Genomic DNA, 22,115 nt, shown 5'->3' with positions numbered 1-22,115 from the left:
GCAGAACAAGTAATGAAATAAATAAATATGCATGAAGTCTGTTTTTAGCTTTGTCTGCAATTTCTTTTAGGTATTGTTTTGAGTGGTTAAAATGATTATTGTTTTATTTTAATGTGTTTTATTGTTTAAATGCACGTTGCTATTTATTGTACAACTATATTTACAAACTTGCTAATCCAAAAAACCTGATAATCTAGCACAGGGGTCTCAAACACGTGGCCAGCGGGCCGCATGAGGCCCTTCAGGATGCTTCATGTGGCCCGCAGGCACCATAGACCCCGATCGCGGCCCGGTCCAGGAGCTGCCGGCAGCTGTGCTTCAGTTCAGTGTATTGCCGCGCAGAGACCGGCTCTCTGCACAGCAATACCAGTGCCAGCCGCCGCCTGTCAGAGGCCAGCAGCTGACGTCTGCGTCCCAGCGCAGAAGCGTATGACATCACTGACACGCGCAGATGTCAGCTGCTGGCCTCTGATAGGCCGACGGCTGCCACTGGTATTGCTGTGCAGAGAGCCGGTCTCTGCGCGGCAATACACTGAACTGAAGCGCAGCTGCCGGCAGCTCCTGGACCGGGCCGTGATCGGGGTCTATGGTGCCTGCGGGCGACAGGTGCAGAAAGGACGCCGAGGGAACAGAGGACAGGTGAGAAGAATCTTTTTTTTTTCTCTTGTATGTGTAGAACGGCACAAGGGACAGTCGTCCAAGATGGGGACCAGGCTGGGGACAGTCCTAAATGATGGGGACCAGGCTGGGTACAGTCCTAAAACATGGGGACCAGGCTGAGGACAGTCCTAAAACATGGGGACCACGCTGGGGACAGTCCTAAAACATGGGGACCAGGCTGGGGACATTACTACAAGAGGGGGACCAGGATGAAGACATTCCTAGAAGATGGGGACATTACAACAAGATGGGGACCAGGATGGAGCATTACTGCAAGATAAGGCCATATCTACAATATGGGGACCGGTATGTGACATTACGACAATATGGGGCCCAGTATGGAATATTACGACAAGATGGGGACAAAGATGGGAACAAGATGCAGACCAGGGTGGGGCACATTACTACAATATTTTGGCAGAAAAACTTCAAAATAAAGCATGAAAAAATATTTTGCCACTAAAAATGCTGCTTTATATCTAAACTAAAGTAAACAAAAAAAGTGCATGTTTTATTATCGCCACATCCATAATGACCAAAGCTATAAAAAATAAAACAGCAAAATTTTTCAAAAGATGTATAGAAAAAAAATGGTATCACTAAAAATTTCACTTTGTCCTGCAAAGAATGCGGCCCCCCAAATTAATTTTTTTTCCGTGTGCGGCCCATATACCCAGCCGAGTTTGAGACCCCTGATCTAGCATGTGTTTCTTGCACAGAGCTGTCAGAACAGCCAAGAAGCAGTTGTCTGAACAGAGAGAACCTACGAGAAAATTCCAATGATTACACAAATAAAGTCTATTAGCAGCTTGAGTTACAGTTTTGGTCTGAGCTGTCATCTGAAGAATTCCTTTCCATTCACAAAGGGAATTTTGTATATTTTTAAATGTTTATTTGATAATAAGTAGGGTTGAGTGAGCATGTTCTGTCCGAGTACGCTCTGGCCGAGCTCCGAGTATTTACAGCTGCTCGGTGATATTGTTGAATCGCTCCCGTGTGCATGATTTGCAACTATTTGACAGCTTTATTACATGTGAGGAATGTGTAAGAAATAGACATTCCTCACATGTAATAAAGCTGTCAAACAGTCACAAATCATGCACACGGGAGCGATTCAAACACATCACCGAGCAGCTGTAAATACTCGAAGCCCGGCCCGAGCATACTCGCTGAAAGGGTTAATAGAACATACTCGCTCAACACTAATAATAAGTGATATGTCTAATCTTATTGATTCCAGATATCACCGATGCCGTATATACATACAGTAGATGCATACAACCTGTAATTAATACTTATCACACGTACATTCAGAAGTATGTAGCGAGGCAATCACTCCGTCTACATCTATCACCTCTTCCTTCAGTCTCTGGAATTAGCAATTGGAATCAAAATTGTAATATTTTAGCAGGAATTTAGAGAACAGAATAAGCATGCAGATGCTTTTGACCTTGAATAAATGCATCTTGCCTAACAGGAAAACAATAATTTAAGCATGTGCCATCATTAAGAGCGATCCTTGAACCTAGCAACTCCTGCGCCCTAACTTCAGCATGACCAGTTTTCAAGCTTCTCTACACATCTCTTCCTACTATTGTAGCTGAAGTGATAAATCTGCTTCCTCGAGAAACACAAATTAAAGTGACCCCCGTCTTCAGTCCTGCACATTCTCCTGTGTTTCCCCAGTAAACTCCTGTGCTGGCACCACCTACACCTAAGACACCTTCAGGCAATTACCTAAAACTGCCTGGTCGAAGTCCCAGCCCTGACTGTATTTCATAATTGCAGTGATTGGAAACTCGCCTCCTCCCCTCTGCTGCACAGGCAGAAGTGACAGTGCTCAGTGGCTGCGAGAAGAGAGGACCTGAGTATGAGCTGTTTGTGTCCCACTCAACACTGAAGTCTTGTTCTGCTGAGGAAACACTGGATATGGCTGACAGACACTACATAGATGACTCCGAACTGCAGGAAGACAGTGAGAAGCAAGAATGGGGCTACTTGGAAGGTCAGTTCTTCCTTCTTTTTATTAGTATGCATGCATTATAAACTTTTCCTGTGTAGACACTGTTCAAGACAAAGATTTCTCGCTAATCAGGGAGGGCTATCCAATATTAGTATTGGAATATTCATCTAAGAACATCCTATCCGTAGAGATGTCTTGCTACTTTTAGTTTCCATCATAGGAAATATCAAAATGATTGTATTCTTGCATTACCTGAAATGAAAAATTCTTTCTTATATATTACGCTGATAATGACCGGTGAAATGAATATTTACGGTTAGTTTTTAGACTGACAGACCGCAACCCCACTGATTTTGGGTATGTTGACTTATGATGTCATGATTTACTGTTGAAAAATTTTCAGTGGAAAAATACTATACGTTCTATACAATCAAATAGGATTTTTATGCTACAAGTGCAGAGATTTCTGCAAGTCCCATTCTGATAAAGGTGTGAGTGTCCACCTAATTTTTCCATCTATGGTGTGATTGGAATATTATTACAGATGAATAAATTACAGATTGGATAAATTTTCCAAGATAGGCTAAAACAGAGAAGAGCGTTATAAGGTTTTACTGCTCGATCTGATGTTATAATAATAAAAAATTAAGTTTCATTAATGCCAGATTAGAGGAATGCCACTGTATGAACACAATGACATACAAATATCTGTAATGAATGTTTACCACATGTATAAGCAAAAGCATCTACGAAATCAGTCATCCAAGACATTCCCTTTATCTTGAACCCCTGAGGTATGATGGGTAGTTATCACGGGATTAGGAGACATTTGCCTTTAAAAGTGTTTTGCCAAATTGAGATAGAATCCAGCAGGGAAAAGGGGTATAAAGTTTTACTGCAAGATCAGATCCTTGCTTTAACAATAAAAAATGTGAATGTCAAAAGCACAGCACCGCAACCAGGATGTGTGATCCCGGTCTGCAGTATGACTGTTACGCTTGAGTTTTTAATAGATTGAAAATATTTGCTTTGCCTGGTTAACGACTATAGGATTGAAAGAGTTAAAAACCTGTTGTGCCACTTTCACTTTTAATAACGCTTTATTGTTTAGAAGTAAAAACAGGCAAATCTTAAGAAAACAAAATAATGTGGCATCAATGTGAAGATTGTCAATGACTACGATAATTAAAAAGGAAGAGCGGATGTTCATGGCTCCATGACTCCCTTATGAGTCGAAAGTCTAACAATTGTTGATGAAACCGCAAGGTATTATGATACTGCTAATTCCAGTCATCCAGAATAAGCTTCATTCATGTACCTGTAAGGTCCCACTTCAACACCTTTATCTATCATTTCTATGTAAGTTTCATATATGAAAGCTGCTTTTGGAAAAAATGGTTCTAAAATGGAAAATATCACTTTAAATAATGTGCTTAAGAATTTAATCAACCATATACTGTAATTTGATTATTTGAATTTTGCAAGACTTCAGGGAATTTCCTTGTTGAATTTTGGCTTCCAGTTACAACAGACTGCTCATAGTTCTGTAATTCTGTAAGTAACTCCGAACTAACCTTCTGTCGCTTTCTTCTAAAGAACTCCATACAATTTAGAGAAAATTCAACCAAACCATCCAATTTTGGTGAGACTGGTCAACTACCTAATGTGATTGGCATAATGGGAAGAGCAGCTGTCAGTTGAACATGCGTTTGGTTGACAACTATCCATGGTGCATATGCACTTTTTGTGCAAGAGATACTACAAGCTACAGTATGGATGATAAATGTATGGTTGCTGAAGATCCAACTGCTGAAACTTCTACTGATCCTAAAAATAGTGAATTGTATGGATGAACTCTTAGTGAACATGTGCAACCAGCGCTTTGTTAACTGTCTATAACTTCTATAGAGAGGTAATGGACAAATGATGGAGCAGTGGCACATGCTCAGAAATGCTTCCTTCACACTTTGAATTACAGAAGTTCTTGGGATCAGTGGGGGTCTCAACAAGCCCAGAAATTATACTTTTATCATTTGCACCGTGGAAATAAAACAAGAAAACCATGGACAATAACAATGGTCTTCACAATGTTGATAGAGAAGATGTGAAAGCTTAGCTGTACTAGTGTTGCAATCATCTGATTTCCATAATGTAGTGGTGTTACAAAATTATTTATTTATCCTTGAATCCAAAGGGAGGAGAATGATTATTTTACAACTGTTATGTATATTTATTGCAACTTTTTTTTATATAGATCTAGTTTAGAAAATGTAAAATGCACATATGTATTTTCTTTTTCCAGTCTTTGCCATATTTACTGTACCAATTGCAATAAGGGTTTTTATCTCTCTACCCTCCTGATTGTACATGTGCATCCCAAAAGAAGTGGATTGAATTTGCCTTGAATTTTACAGAAAAAATTGGATTCACAAGTATCCAAAGTTTTTGTGATTCCTTTTAGGCGAATTCAGCAAAATAGAGGTCACCATTTTGCTGAATTATATTAAATTTTAAACTAAACTATCCTTGGCCTTTCCATCACCTATCTTATTGCTACATATTCTCCATTCAGATCTATTATTTTCTGTCTTGTATCTCCAATCTTTCTTCTGGCTGCATCTTTCATTCACCAGGCCCCATGCATGCGGTGGGATGCATGTCAGGGATGCACATCATGCTCCACTTGAGACATGGGGCCTAGTGAATAGAAGACCCAGCCAAAAGGAAGATAGTAGTAATTATATAGAATACAAAAAAATAGAAAAGCTGATTGAAGGACTTGTGGCCGAACACTCCAAGAAGAGATGAGTATAAGACTTCCGAGCCAATTCAATTTGCTTGAAATGTATTCAATGCAAATTTGAACTTTCCTCCAAGAAATTGAGCAAATCTGCCTGAATAAAATCTTGGGGATTCGCTCAACTCTGAAATTGGAACCTTTCCTATAAAAATATTCCTTTTCTCCATTGTTTTGAGATCATCTCCTCTTTTTGGTAAAAAAATTATTGTTTCTGGATAATCATACAATGTAAACAAGCTGATGATCAACTGATGAACGAGCAAAACGCTCATTCTTCGGGTTGAAATGATGTGTTAGCTTGGTTAAAAAATCATTGTTCTTGGCAGAACATCATCCTGTGTAAACAGCAGATGTGCTGCTGAGAATTATGATACTCTGTATGCACAGAATGATCTGTTACTGTCTATACAGGCTATTAAATGATCTCCATTCACCAAATATGTAGCCAACTGTCGGGCATTTAAGGCTGCAACTTGTGTAAGTCTATATGATCCAAGAGTCTGCCTTGGAGTTGAATAAACAAATCGATAGGTTTATTCAGCATCTATTATAAAGTTTCTTAATGTTTCATCTTATATTGTTTGCATGTATATTCCGCGCACATCCAAAAATAAAACAAACAATCCAAAAAAAGATCGGAAAACAGACTGCACAGCTCTCATTATATTAGTTATGCTGGATAGATAATAGTGCCTCTTGGGACCAGGTTAATTATACATACAGATTTTGAAGCAAGCCTCATTTTGCAAAGTAATGTGTAGCTATGCATTCTAGCCATGTTAATAACTTATAGGAGCTAGGTCAGGCCAATAAGGAAGAATATTTACTGAAGAAATAACGTGGCAATAGTACTGAACGTAATCAGAGGCAAGAAGCCATTAGTAAGATTCTGCTAGATAAGAAGTGACTAAGCTTTTAGGCTGGATTCACATTTCTGTTTGGGAAAGTGCTTTGCAAAGAATACAGTTTATAAAGATTCCTTATAGTAAAAGTAATTAATCAATTTTGATACAGGGTGATTAACATGGCTAAAAATCAACTTGTGAGGATTCACTTATCTATACTCCGTCTTTGCTACCAGCAGAAGACTGTTTTGCAGCAAACTTGTTTAATATTTATATAGATTGGTGAATGAAAAAAGTCCATCAAGTTCAATCTTCTTCCACCAGTTGCACATTCTCTATTGTGAGATTATTTAAAACTTACAATGCCATTTGTTGTGTCATCCAGCCCTTTTTTAATAGCTGTTATAGTGTCGGCCATCACTACCTCTTGTGGTCGGCATTCCACATTCCAACTGCTCTGACTGTAAAGAACCCTTTCCTATTTAGCTGCTGGAATCCACCCATAATGAGTGCCCCCTGGTCCTTAGTATGGTCTTTGGAAGGAATAAGTCATGTGCCTGTCTTTTGTATTGACCATACATATATTTATACATATAAATGATCCTCCTCTGAGACATCTTTTTTAAGCTAAACAAGCTCAACTTTTCCAGCCTCCCCTCATATGAGAGCCTTCCATCCCTTAATCGATGTGCCGCCTTTGAACTAACTTTAACTTCTGAATATCATTTTTAAAATTTGGAGAGCAAAACTGGATCTCATATTCTAGATGAGGACTCACCAGTGATTTATAGAGGGGTAATAACAACACATTGGGATAAAAGGATTTTATCTCTCTTTTTATACACCCTAAAAGATGTTTGCTTTTGCGGCTACTGCTTGACATTGAGTGCTGCTGCTCAGCTTACTTGTGACCAAAATATGCAAGTCCTTCTCCTGTTCTGTAGTCCCGAGTATATTCACATTTAATGTATATGCAGCAATAGGATTACTCCGTCCTAGGTGCATTACTCTACATTTATCAACATTAAACCTCATCGGCCAAGTATTTGCCCAAGCAGAAATGTTATTCAGATCATTTTGTAATATTATACAGTCTTGTTCAGTTTTTATTGTCCTATATAGTTTGGTGTCATCAGCAAAGACTGAAACTTAACTCTCACTACCATTCACAAGGTCATTAATAAAGAGATTAAAAAGAATCGGTCGTAGCACAGATCCCTGCGGTCCCCACTGCTGACTATATCCCATTTAGAGAATATGCCTTTTACAACGACTCTTTGTTTCCTATCATTTAGCCAATTCCTTACCCATCTGCATATAGTTTCCCCCAAGTCCTTGCTTCTGGAGCTTCAGTATAAAGCTGTTATATGGTACAGTATCAAATGCCTTAGCAAAGTCCAGACAAATCACATCAGTCGCATTATCAACATCCAGATTTGCACTTATCCCCTCATAGAAATCCAGCATGTTGGTTAGATAAGACTTATCCTACATGAATCCATGCTGATTATCAGTTATTATTTTATTCTCTGCAATATATTTTTGCAGGTCATCTCTTATAGTGGTCTCAAAAATATTGCACAACACTGATGTCATACTTACCGCATACCACTTAGTTACCTGGATCCACCTAATTATTGCCTTTCTTAAATATCGGTACCACGTCAGCCATCTTTCAATCCTGCGGCTCCTACTCTGTCATAAGGGAGTCTAAGAAGATGAGATGCATTGTCTCCCAATTTCTGAGCTGAACTTCCACAATATCTGTGGATGGATGCCATCTGGTTCGGAGGTTTTGTCAATATTTAATTTGCGTAGATGCAACTGTGGCACCCCAGGGGTCTGGTTTCCACAGTAACAGCAATGTTATGTCTGAGAGCAGGTGGGAGGTCTCTTGGTCAGGGATCCTGTGCATGCCACACCTCCTGCCCAGTCCTGGGAGGGGAAGAACTTCCCCTATATAAACCTAGGGCTGAGGCAGGGTTAGTGAGTAGAGAAGAAGTAGAGACAGAGAAGAGAAGCAGATATAGGAAAGAACATCAGGAGCTCTGTGGGAGCAGTGCTACAAGGATTCAGGGGCTGGCAGCTGCAGAGCTCGCCCTGACTGAGAAGTTATCACCGGACCCGGAGCCCGAGGCTGTGGGGACTAACTCCTATCCAGCAGCAGAGACCGACCGACAGGGGATTGCAGGTCCTCTGGCCCAGAAACCCGAAGGCACGGTCACACGCGTGGGACCAGCACCGCCGTCGTGGAGCGGAAGCTACTAGAAGGCCCCGAGTCACCGGCCATACGGGTGAGCACCACACGGTACACTCAGGGACGTGGGCTACTTATACCCGCTTCTAGCAAGGTAGCCAGAAGAGTATCGTTAGTTTGGGAGGCCTACAACTCCGCCTGGCCAGGGGAGATCCCATCTGCTCAAGGACTGGCCAGGCCCCAATTGCTAGCCAGTACTCCGGGAGGGTCTATCGTTGTCACCAGTAAAGACCCTGAACTACATCGTACCGTCTCTGAGTGGTTCCTGCTACCCCCATCATCCACGTCGGCTGCCCTGAGGCCATACCCCTCCCGTTGGGGGTTATACTATCACGCTGCACAATCCTACCACCGGCCTCAGCGGTCTGCCCTGCAGCAGCAGCTCCTTAGCTGTACTCAACGGGTGGCGTAGTCGTCCAACATCTACCGCTAATACAGCGCCACTTAGTCTGACTCCCTGGGCACGGACCGGATCACCGCCACGAGACTACAACCCTCAAGAGATCCGGCTCCGGGTAAGCTCCCGCATGCGCAACGCAGCGCGACACAGGCCCAGGGGCGCGTCAACTTTTGGCGTAGTCGGCAGGATTTCGTGCCCGCAACCACCGGGTACTGCGTGCCTGAAAAAGACTGTTCAAACTTACCTGTGATGAAGATTCCCGCCATCCGGCGCCATCTTCCGCTTCCTTCCCGCCATCGGTGGAGTTTTCCCGCCATCCGGCGCCATCTTCGGCCTTCTTCCCGCCATACGTGGAGTTTTCCCGCCATTGGACGCCATCTTGAGGACGCCGCGCGGGAAGAAGAGGGGCGTGGACTCCGAAAAGCGCGCGAGAACTGAAGCCCCGCCTCACGTCCGGACGTTGCGTAAGGTCCTGGAAGGAGCCCAGCAGACGCCGACGTCACAGGAGCGCGACGGAAGGTCCTCAACCCTGACGATCCACTGCGGAGCCGCGGCCTACGGAAGAGGATCATCGCAAGGTAGGCCACGGTCCACTAGGGGGGAGAAGGATGTCGGATACGGAGGAGAGCTTCACCGCTTCAACCCCCGCCAGCGCCACCGCTGTTGCGGTCATGCCTTTCACCATGCCCTATATCCCGGGGGCAGCCTGGCTACCCCAGTACTCAGGGGAGTCACATACCCTGCATGACTTTAGAGAAAAGCTGGATAGCCTCTTCCAGGTGTACCCCCTCACAGAGGAGCAAAAAGTGAGCATCCTGGTGGCCCAATTAACCGGAGCAGCCCAAAGGGAGGTAAAGTCCTGGCCACCTGGGGGGAGGACTGTCGCAGGGATACTAACCCGGCTGAGGGACACCTTTGATACCCGCACCTCAGCCGAGATCAAGCTTAGATTCTACGGGTGCAAACAGCGGGCACATGAGAGTATAAGGGACTATGCCCTGAACCTACAAGAGGCCCTGAGGGCCATTAAGCAGACCGACCCTGACGGCGTGGGAGACGAGGACAGGCTGTTGACTGAACAATTTATAGAGGGTTTATATTGCAATGCCCACCGAACCCAGTTGCGGGCAATGGCCTTACAGGACCCTCATCTGGGATTTGCACAGTTCAAGGACAGAGCCATCCGGGTGCTTCGAGAACCGGCACCAGGTGGCATTGTGACCCCCAGACGCCCCACTACCACTTACCACCAGGAGGCGGCGCCCTTGTCGGCAGGGCCTGTGGGAGCTGATGCGCAGGCTTTGAACAATGACCCGGCTCCAGACCTGCACCATCAGGTCCAAGAGCTAGCTAAAAGCATTGCTGCGCTAACCCGAACTGTGCAGTCTTTACAGGTTTCCACTCCAGGGAAGATCCAGCTGGCATCCGGACCGGAGGACATCCCGTGGCGTCGACCAAGGAGGACCCCACCGGCCAGAGGAAGACCCAGCGACCGATACAACGAGGACGGACGACCCATCTGCCGCCGCTGCAATCAACCCGGACATATGGCAAGGTACTGTCCTTTAAACTGGCACAACCTGGGGTAGAGGGCCAACCCCCAGGAAAAAGATCACCAGGCCCATCGAACTGGCGCGACAAATATGTGGGAGGACGTCCAGTCTTACCCGTGGTACTGGATGGCATTCCTATGAGTGCCCTACTGGACACCGGGTCACAGGTCACCACCATCCCGTACGTGCTCTTCAAGCAGTACTGGAATGACTCGGATATCACCCGCTACCCTGACGACGACTTGAGTATCATCGCCAGCAATGGTCAGCCCGTGCCACAGATTGGATTTAAAGAGGTGACCATTAAAATCGGTAGAGTCGAACTGGCAGCACAGGGACTGATCATTGTAGACATTGACAAACACGAGAGTCACCCAAAGATAACTCTAGGAACTAATGTAATTGAAAATTGTCTTGCAGAGGTGATTTTCCTTTTACAGCAGGTTGCCAAGAACGCCAGCTCCGGCCAGCAGCGAGTTCTCCAGAAAGAGATCCGGGCACTGATGCGACGGCAACAGCTAGAACTCTCCGGTGGTGAGATTGGTAGCGTGCGAATGTGTGACCCTTTCCCTATTGCCATGCCCCCGAAAAGTGAAATGATGATTTGGTGCCGGGCAGCTATTGGTCTGAGAGGTAGAGATTACCAGGCAATGGTAGAACCAGTTTACTCAGACAGTAGGCCCACCATTTTGACAGCACGGGGGGTGGTCAATGTATGCCATGGGAGGGTGCCCGTTCGCATAATAAATATCGGGAAGAGGGAAGTGTACCTGCCCCGGTATGCCACGCTAGCCAAATTGTATACCATCAATCAAGATTCCATACAGTCCGTAGAACCCTTGCCTCCATCTTCCCCGGAGGAAGGTAACGGCTCTCAGAAAACAATGGAGGACTGGTGTCAGCAACTACATTTGGGTACTGACTCCACTCCCTCACACCAGAAACAGGGAGTCTATCGGGTGGTGCAAGAGTACGAGAGAGTGTTTAGTAAACACCCGTTAGACTTCGGGCGAGTCAAGGGGGTAGAACACCACATCCCCACGGGAGACCATCCTCCCATAAAAGAGAGGTATCGACCCGTACCCCCTGCACACTACCAACACGCCAAGGGGATGCTTAGAGACATGGAGGAGGCTGGGGTGATCAGGGATAGCTGTAGCCCCTGGGCAGCTCCACTAGTCTTAGTCAAAAAGAAAGACAACACCATGAGGATGTGTGTAGATTACCGGAAAATCAACCGTATCACACACAAGGATGCGTACCCCTTACCAAGGATAGAGGAGTCTTTGGCTGCTTTAAGATCTGCTAACTTCTTCTCTACCTTGGATCTCACTAGTGGGTACTGGCAGGTTCCTGTAGCAGAGGCGGACCGGGAGAAGACCGCATTCACCACCCCGATGGGACTTAGCGAGTTTACCTGCATGCCGTTCGGACTCTGCAATGCACCAGGAACCTTCCAACGATTAATGGAGTGTTGTCTGGGCCACAGAAACTTTGAGACGGTCCTGTTGTACCTGGACGATGTCATCGTATATTCCAAGACGTATGAGGACCACCTGAAACACCTGGCGGAAGTGTTCGAAGCTCTGGCAAGCTACGGCCTAAAGGTGAAACCCTCCAAGTGTCACCTCCTGAAACCAAAGGTGCAGTACCTGGGACACGTGGTGAGCGCTGATGGAGTGGCTCCCGACCCTGATAAGATCACCGCAATTAAGGAATGGCCAAGTCCCTCCAGTGTAAAGGAAGTGCGGCAGTTCCTCGGGTTGGTAGGCTATTACCGCAGATTCATCCCCGGTTTCACCAAAAAGGCAGCTCCTATGCAGGACCTCCTGATAGGCCAGTCCCGGAAGGCCAAGAACCAGAAGCCGCCCTTCAAATGGGAGAAGTTAGAAGAAGAGTCCTTCCGCCAGCTGAAGATGGCCCTCACGGGGGATGAAATCCTGGCGTACCCTGATTACAGCCAGCCCTTTATCCTCTACACCGACGCAAGTAACATCGGGCTAGGAGCCGTACTGTCCCAGATCCAGCAGGGGAAAGAACGAGTAATCGCTTACGCTAGCCGAAAACTGCGACCCACCGAAAGAAACCCTGAGAATTACAGCTCATTTAAGCTAGAGTTCCTGGCAGTGGTGTGGGCAGTCACCGAACGCTTTAAGCACTACCTCGCTTCTTCCCGGTTCACCGTGTACACGGATAACAACCCGTTGACACACCTGGACACGGCAAGACTCGGTGCCCTAGAGCAGAGATGGATGGCCCGTCTGTCCAACTACGAGTTCACAATCAAATACCGGGCAGGACGCTCCAATACCAACGCGGACGCCCTGTCCAGGATGCCAAACCTACCGGACGTAGGAGAAGATCCAGAGGGACTGGAAGAAGTCGAACTCCCCGCGTTCCACCGTCATGGGACTATCCAGTATTCCCATCGGGTAAGGAGTAAGCAAGCCGCTACGTTTGACCCCTTGCCTCACTACGACTGGGAGGAAACGCAAGACAGTGACCCTGCCGTCCGGCTGGTAAAAGAGATGCTGACTCGGCCAGAGGCTCGCCTTGACCCAGACGCTCCGGAGGAAGCCAAGCAACTGTGGGCTGAGAAGAGTCGACTGTTCCTTTACAAGGGGAAGTTGTGCCGCAGAATGGTTAACTCCCGGACGCATGAACTAATCTGGCAAGTAGTGGTGCCACGGAGAGACGCAGCCATGGTGATGGAGGCATACCACGACGGGGCTGGACACTTCGGATGGAAGAAGCTGGAGTTCCTGCTGCGTGGGCGGTTCCACTGGGTAGGCATGAGGGGAACCATCGAGAGGTGGTGCAGAGACTGTGGCCCGTGCAACCTAAGAAGGAAGGACCGTGCCAGCCAGAAGACTCCCCTGCAGTCCATCGTCACCCGGCAGCCGTTGGAACTGGTAGCCTTGGATCATGTAAAACTGACCCCAAGCAGAAGTGGCTACGTCTACGCGTTAACCATTGTGGATCATTACTCCCGGTTCTTGGTTGTCGTCCCCGTCAAGGACTTAACGGCTCAAACAGCAGCTAGAGCCTTCCAGCAGCACTTCTGCCGTCCACACGGGTACCCGGATCAAGTGCTGACGGACCAGGGACCTGCCTTTGAAGCGGAGGTCTTCCAGGAATTCTGCAATCTGTATGGCTGCCGGAAGATAAGGACGACACCCTATCATCCGCAAACTAATGGACTTTGTGAGAAAATGAACCAGGTGGTAATGGATCTCCTGAAAACGTTGCCCCTGGAAGAACGCAGTCTGTGGCCTGAGAAGCTGCCCGATCTGGTGGACCTATACAACCACATCCCGGTAGGTTCCACCATCTGTACCCCGGCTTACCTAATGAGGGCGAGACCTGGTAAGTTACCTGTTGACCTGGAAATGGGAGTCCTGACACCCGAGGACACTTCACCAGAAGCAGACTGGGACACAGAGAGGCAGCAGCAGTACCGGAAAGTACAGGAGAGCGTGGAGCGAAGTCTCTGTCAGGCTAGGGAAAGACAAGAGAAAACTTACAACCAGTATGCTCCCGCTGTTCCCCTGGTACCCGGAGAGCAGGTCTTGAAGAGGAAAAGACGGCTCCACAAGTTGGACGACCAGTGGGAGAAGGACCCGTACACCGTACTGCCCTCAAGCCACGAGAACCCGAAAGTCTGTACCATCAGTAAAGACGGAGGGGAGACCATAGCCATTGTATCCCGGGATCACCTGAAGAAGTGTCCTGAACAGCTACGGAACCCTGAAGAGGAACAAGAAGACCATCGACCCGTAGAGGAAAGGGAAGATATGGTTAGTACTGTGCTCGGAGACTTCCCTCGGTCCTGGACTCAAGTCAATGGTGCAGTTGTGGTACCCGTCCTCACGTTCCTCCAACCAGCATCCCAAGTGCCTACGGAGCAACAGGTAGAGCTGGAAGAGCAGCCGGTCCAGGAGGCAGAAGACTCCACACAAGCAGAACAGGAGGATCAACCCTCTGCTTATAGTGAGCCTGCCGTACCCCTAGTGAGCCAAAGAGCCGGTAGACAGCTGCCCAGTTTACCCTTGACAGCTCCTACACCCTGTAGTTCAGGGCTAGACAGTCAGCTCCGTAGGTCCACTAGGGCCACTAGAGGCCAGTTACCCGCACGTTGGAGGATCTAAGTGTTTAAGTTATTTTATTAATGTTTGTCTGTTATTGTTGCTTGTGTATAATTTTGTGTTTCTAGTTATTTACAGGAGTCTTTGGTGGATTTACCGGGAATCCTTTGTGTATAGTTGGAGCGTAACCCAGGACGGACTAAAGACTGTTAAGGACTCGGGGCAGGACAGACCCCTACCTGGTTACGTCTCCCTGTTTTGGTGAAATGGACACCTTGCTTTGCTTCAAAAACTGCACCCGGTTGCGGACACGCCGTGACCATCTTTATATGTTTTTCTTATTGTACTATTATTATTGTTTATACCTTGTTATGTTTTTCTAAAAATATGTTTAGTCCCGGAGTACTAAATTTCACTAGGGGGGAATGTGGCACCCCAGGGGTCTGGTTTCCACAGTAACAGCAATGTTATGTCTGAGAGCAGGTGGGAGGTCTCTTGGTCAGGGATCCTGTGCATGCCACACCTCCTGCCCAGTCCTGGGAGGGGAAGAACTTCCCCTATATAAACCTAGGGCTGAGGCAGGGTTAGTGAGTAGAGAAGAAGTAGAGACAGAGAAGAAGAGCAGATATAGGAAAGAACATCAGGAGCTCTGTGGGAGCAGTGCTACAAGGATTCAGGGGCTGGCAGCTGCAGAGCTCACCCTGACTGAGAAGTTATCACCGGACCCGGAGCCCGAGGCTGTGGGGACTAACTCCTATCCAGCAGCAGAGACCGACCGGCAGGGGATTGCAGGTCCTCTGGCCCAGAAACCCGAAGGCACGGTCACACGCGTGGGACCAGCACCGCCGTCGTGGAGCGGAAGCTACTAGAAGGCCCCGAGTCACCGGCCATACGGGTGAGCACCACACGGTACACTCAGGGACGTGGGCTACTTATACCCGCTTCTAGCAAGGTAGCCAGAAGAGTATCGTTAGTTTGGGAGGCCTACAACTCCGCCTGGCCAGGGGAGATCCCATCTGCTCAAGGACTGGCCAGGCCCCAATTGCTAGCCAGTACTCCGGGAGGGTCTATCGTTGTCACCAGTAAAGACCCTGAACTACATCGTACCGTCTCTGAGTGGTTCCTGCTACCCCCATCATCCACGTCGGCTGCCCTGAGGCCATACCCCTCCCGTTGGGGGTTATACTATCACGCTGCACAATCCTACCACCGGCCTCAGCGGTCTGCCCTGCAGCAGCAGCTCCTTAGCTGTACTCAACGGGTGGCGTAGTCGTCCAACATCTACCGCTAATACAGCGCCACTTAGTCTGACTCCCTGGGCACGGACCGGATCACCGCCACGAGACTACAACCCTCAAGAGATCCGGCTCCGGGTAAGCTCCCGCATGCGCAACGCAGCGCGACACAGGCCCAGGGGCGCGTCACAACTGTACTTCTATTTGTGTTAATTCAGTTATATTGGATGGTGAACTTTGATTTTTGCCTTGCTGAAAGATCACTGGTACCGGCAGTTCATTGGTGAACACGGCTGAAAAGTGCATGTGTAATATATCAGCCTTTTCTTTATCCTCTATAATTATATTGTTATGAACGTCTTTTAACGTATTCATAATATTTTTTGAGTATTAATTTTAATGTTGTTGGTGATTTGTTTCTCTGTTGATAACTTTGCTAGCTTGATTTCTTTTTTAAATTTCCTCTTGAGATCTTTCTACTATTGAAATGCGATGTGTGACTTTTCGACCTTTAAGGTTTTAAATGCCCTTTGTTTTTCTCTATTATACTTTCTACTGTCTTATTTAACCATAATGGTTTATTTTTATTCCTGGACCTGTTTATTACGAGAGGGTATAAGCTTTTTACTGCATTCTAGAAGAATATCTTTAAATTTGCCCTATTTATATTCGGTATCCCTCGTTACCAGGTCATGATACCAGTCTACAAGACTAAGCTCTTCCCTAAATTGATTGAATTTAGCTTTCCAAAAGTTCCATATGCTTGAATTTCCCCTTTGAAATGTTTTCTTGAATATTACTTTGAAACTTACCATATCATGGTCGCTGCTGCCCAAATGCTCCTGGACCTGTAGATCTAATATTTTATCTTGTTCATTTGATAGAACCAGATCGAGAAAATTATCTTCTCTGGTTCATCTACCAAGAGAGGTAATTGTTTTGAATTGTGGATAACTTGCAGCTTTTAGGAAAACCAGAAGACTGTAGGTCCCATTGAATATTTGGATGGTTCCCCATAATAAGGACCCTATAATTATTTGCTGCCTTTTCCACTTGTTGCAGCATTTCATCTTTTATCTGTTCACCTATGTGTGAAGGCTTATATCAAACTCCAATTAGCTGATTTCCATTATTGCCATCCCCATGTACATTTATCCAGACTGACTCTACATTGTTGCATTGAGCACAGGTTTTAAATTGGATTTAACAAAAGCACACACTACTCCCCCTTTTTGTCTTTCCTGTCTTCTCTAAATGTAAGCCTCTACATTTGTCACCCAGTATGGCTACCTTCCAGCCAAGTTTCCATATTGCCCACCACATTGTAAACTGTGGCTGATATAAGCGCCTCGAATTCATTAATTTTGTTTGCAAGACTTCTTCATTCACTAGTAGACCTTAAACACTATTATCACATTTCTTACTTCTACTAATCAAGTTACTTTATATGCTTATCCCAGTCCCCTCAAAATCCTCATTGACCCTTAATGGAGTAGTCTGTTAACTGGAAATCACCTTACTGCTAAAAAATACTTATTTAAAGATGACCATAAAAAATACAGTCCGATAACATTTTCTTCCTTGTGCTTAGGCACTGTTCACATTGTGTCATTTGAATAAATTTGGCATGTAGCATGAAAGTTGCTAGTGTATCCACGGAACGTTTAATTTGTGCTGTGGGTAAACGAGGCTCAACAGTACCTTGGAGGTGTGGTTGTGATGATGTGAGTCCTACGTATGGATATCTCGGGAGAGAAAGTTATTTTCTATGTTAGCAACAGTGAATCTTTGGCAGTCTGAAATAGGCAGTGGATTCACAGGCTTGATAGACTAGGAAATGCTGCTCTCAATAAGCACATCAATTGAAATCATCTGCTCATTTGGGAAATTCAAGCTGGCCAGCAATCTGAGCAAGGCTCTAGTTGTCCTCCTACCTCATCTCCTCAAGCTTGTCTTTCTGGTAGCCAGACAACATTCTCAAGTAGTAGCTGGTTGGTATCATCATCTCCAACATTGTCATCCAAAACTACTGCTTGTCAATCTCTACTATTCTTCCACCTCCTCAGATATCCATCAGTGATTTTGTGTCAAGGAAAAAGCATACACACACAATCTGATGGGGGATGCCAACTCAAAGCCCACCTGGTCAAGTTGCTGGCAGTCTCTGCTGTACCAATTAATGGCGTTTGCTACCTTTCAAAAAATTATGGCGTGATGTCATGATTATTTCTCGCAGAAAGAGGTACGCACTCATTGCTCTCATGGGTAGGAAAATGTGGTACACTCTTGATTTTGAGGCCCAAATTTACTGCACCGTAGACAAGTAGAGCAGCAACTACGGACAGTACATATGTTTTATGATCCACTGAGTGAATTTGATAAATAATTTCAACCAGGTCAGGCAGGTGGTGAAGCCCCCACGGTCGAGTCCCATGTCTGGTTCCACTGCCATTCAGCTGTTTTCTACATTCTACTATACTTCCTCTGCATCTTCCTCAATAGATATCACTCAGCCTCAGCAGCAACAGAGCACAGTGTTGCATCCATCCCTGCCCTCAGTCTTTTCTTCATGCAAGGAAATGTGCTGTCATGCAGTTTTTCAGCTTGGAAGCAGGGGCAACAAAAGTCATGCAGCAGAGTAGTTGCTGCTGAACATCAGGCAGCAAAACTCATGCTGAATGGCTTCCCATCACCTGAAAATGGGCATTGTCGTGAGCGGCTGTCTTTTGCTTGGGCAAATTAACTCCTTCTTTATTTGTAGTGCATATCCTGAATTTATTCATGCAAAATTTCTTAAAGAAATATACCCATTTGAGGAAGGTGGAAGCCATAACAAGGAAGGTTTCTGGATATTTTAACTGTTCTTATGCGGTAAAGCAGTGACATTGATGATGATATTGATAACAATGACATTAGTCATGCGAGGTGTGCAAAGAGAACCAATGGGACCTTTGGTCATGCTGACGAGCATGGCAAGGTATGTGTTTGATTATATTTGGGATGCAAAGCATATTGTTAGCTTGTTAACATCAAGCAAAGGAATGCCATTGGGTGGCTATGCTTTTAGGCTATAAAAGGAAAATGTGAGATTTTTTTATGGGTCTGAAATGGAGCCAAATTTTGGGCATTACCAGGATTAGCTGTGATCCCTGCTTGGCAAACTTTTCACTGAGCTGGTCTGTCTGATCTGTCAACCCCATTTCTGACTAGGATACCCTTTTCCTCTTCTCACAAAGCCAATACACTGTGCCAGTGCGAGGGATACAACAAGTAATTGGGGCATTTGATTTCAATTGTGTGTCTTTGATTTTTAGGGTTTGTAATGACTTTTTCCTTGAAGAATCCTCTGTGTCCCCCTTACAGCATCCATTCTTCCTAACCCGTATCATTTCAAGCGCCATAATGGGCAGACACTGCTGGAAAATGTATTTTTATTTTTTGTATTAGTATGCAATCATTTTCATTTATTGGTTGCATATATGCTGTATGTTACTGTGTTGTTTTTCTTTCCCACTCCTATTACCCCCTCTTTTTTCACTAGCATACACCTAATGCAACTTCTTTCTGCGCATATTTATTAGCTTATGCATATCGCACTTTCTCTTCACACTGTCACGTTATATTCAGACTTCCCTGCATCCTTCACAAACATGGCGTCTCCCTTTGACTCCAACAAAATGGCATCCGCTGCGCGCATGCAACATCACAGTAACTAATCCTTTGACCCGCGAGCGTCACCAGAGTGGCACACAGTTCTCCTGGTGCGAATACCACTATGCAGGAGCCGATAATGGTTTGCCTTTACACCAGCTGTTTGGGACAATATATAAATCCCATTAGGACACACTCCTTACATCCCTCTCCCTCGAGGATGTCAGCGTGAAATGCGCGTTGGGGTGCAGGAGGCACGCATTCTTACACATCCATTATGGGTAACCATTTTTTATACTTCTTTGTTCTAATTTTCTTGACCATTTTAGAACACTGTTTCTACTATACCATAGATCGAACCTTCTTACTATTCCTGAAGGTCTTTGGGTCTCTATCAGTAATATACACTACTTGCTTTGTATATTTGGGGTCAATGTATCCTTTACTTACGTATGTAAACTTTTGCATTATGCATGCACCATACTGATATTTGTCATCATACCATCTGCTTGTAGTGTTGCCATATACATTGTTGCCCATATTTTGGTGTCATTCTGCCCTTCCTCCTTATTGACCTTTTTTTGGGATTTTCACTATATATTTGTTACTATCTTTATATTGTACTAGAATTACTTTATCCTGTCCATTCATTACTCCTTACTGGAGCTTGTGTTTTAAATAATTTTTGGAACAATAAAATTTACTACATTTTATACAAATCCCTTCACTGGCTCCCATTCCCCCAGCATATCCAGTTCAAACTACTAGCACTGACCTGCAAAGCCATCCATAACCTTTCTCCTCCATACATCTCTGAACTATATTCCCTCATGTAACCTCCGGTCCTCCCAAGACCTCCTTCTCTCCTTCACACTTATTCGTTCCTCACGCAATCGCCTTCAAGATTTCTCCCGAATATCCCCCGTCCTATGGAATTTTGTGCCTCAACACGTCCGATTATCCACCACACCTGAATCCTTCAGATGGAACCTGAAAACCCATCTCTTCAAACAAGCTTACAGCCTTCCATGACCTTGCTTGCTGCCACCCCCAACAACACCAGAGCTACTTCAACCCCTCAACCTACTGTCTCCGCCCCATTCCTGTAGAATGTAAGTGACTCGCCCCCTGGGCCGTGGGGCACTCGGATCCGGGCAATAGGGAACGATGGGAGTAGTAGTGGCAACCCGGTTCCGTGGCTCAGGGTGGTCAGACCAGTGGTAGTCCGTTATATGTTGTTGATTATGTCCGACTACGCCACCCGTGGATTTGCGGTCATTAGGAACCGCCGCTGCAAGGCAGACCGCTGGGGCTGATGATGTGTGCAGCTGGGATGGTGTGACTCCCCATGGGAAGTGTGCGGCCCCAGGGCAGTGTAGTGGATGGTGGGAGTGATGGTGGTGAGAGTCCCAGTACCGGTAGTGCTGGAGGCGCGAAGGAGCACACAGACAATAGGTTGCAGTCCAGGGTCTTTACTGAAACAGGTAAACTGACCCATAAACAGTCCCAGCTAGGAGGGGACCTGGATGTCTGAGAGCAACGGGGAAATTGGCCCTGGTCAGGGTGAGGGTGTAGGCCTACCGTGCTTTCTGCGCTCCTTCTGGCTATCTCCTCATTATAGGGTAACAGCCCACGTTTCCGAGCTTTCCGTGTATTCTCGCCTGTATGGCCTGCGACGTGGGTTCCTTTCTGCTCCCAGCCTTGTACGGCTCTGCTGGTCCCTTCTGTTGTGGCAGGGCCTCCAGGCTTCTTAGGCCAAGGAATATACAGTCCCTTGCGGACTGGTTCTCTGCTGGGGGATGTGGAATCCTTCCAGCCTCAGACACCAAAGTCTGGTAAATTAAGTCCGTGATCTGCCAAGACAGGCTCTCTTCGCCTCTTGTCTCTGGCTTGTGGCTCTCCTCCTGCCACACTTCCTCTTAGGTGCAGTGCAACTGTCTGTCCCTGCTCTGCTCTGGGACAAGTCTCAATGCTGAGACAGGCCATCAAGTTCTCTCTAACCCTGCCCCCAGCACCAGCTTTTATAGGAGCAGCCTGCTCCCCCTACTGGCCTGAGACAGGAGGCATTGCATGCTAATGTTCCCCTGACTAGAGAACCTCCCCCTTGCTCTCAGACACAGCTTTAATACAGTTTGTGGCATCCAGGCCAGGGTGACACATAAGCCCACAAGGGCAGGGTCCTCTTCCCTCCGTACCGTTCTATCATTGTTAGTTTGTTTATGGTAAGTGATATCTGTATTTGGTATGTAACCCCTTCTTATGTACAGCACCATGGAATCAATAGCGCTATATAAATTAATAATAATAATATTAAAATTTGGAGATTTATCACTCCTTTTCTATCTAGGAAATATGTCTATTTGGACTTTTCTCTGCATTTAATTCTGATTATATCTAGGATTATTTTTTCATTTATTTTTTCATAGAAGTAGTCAAAGCAGCAGTACTGATTACAGTAAATATGACATGATGGACTAAATGGTTTTTCTGCTGCTGCACTAACTGACACACTTCATGAGACAGATGCACCATCTGAACATACAAGTTGAGCTTACCAGGACTGTGTCCTTTCTGCGGTAGATATCCTGGGCCCTGACCCTATGGACTTCTGGGTCATCAGATTAGATCAATGGTAAGAACTGTCTCAGTTTGCCATGGGTATATTG

General features: G+C 45.9%; 1 protein-coding gene across 1 annotated transcript in view; it reads left to right on the top strand.

The window, feature by feature from the left end:
- Positions 1 to 2,341: 2,341 nt before the first annotated feature.
- CA8 (carbonic anhydrase 8) overlaps positions 2,342 to 22,115 on the top strand; it is a 290,402-nt gene continuing 270,628 nt past the window's right edge. The window contains exon 1 of the mRNA XM_073679336.1: positions 2,342 to 2,665. Coding sequence (XP_073535437.1) covers positions 2,590 to 2,665 — 76 coding nt within the window. The 5' untranslated portion in view covers positions 2,342 to 2,589. The remainder of the gene's footprint in view (positions 2,666 to 22,115) is intronic.

The sequence above is a fragment of the Phyllobates terribilis genome, unplaced genomic scaffold (assembly GCF_046119375.1).
Source record: "Phyllobates terribilis strain yellow unplaced genomic scaffold, ASM4611937v1 Scaffold_4__5_contigs__length_816908805, whole genome shotgun sequence".
Classification (NCBI taxonomy): Eukaryota; Metazoa; Chordata; class Amphibia; order Anura; family Dendrobatidae; genus Phyllobates; species Phyllobates terribilis.
This window is presented reverse-complemented; position numbering and strand designations above follow the sequence as displayed.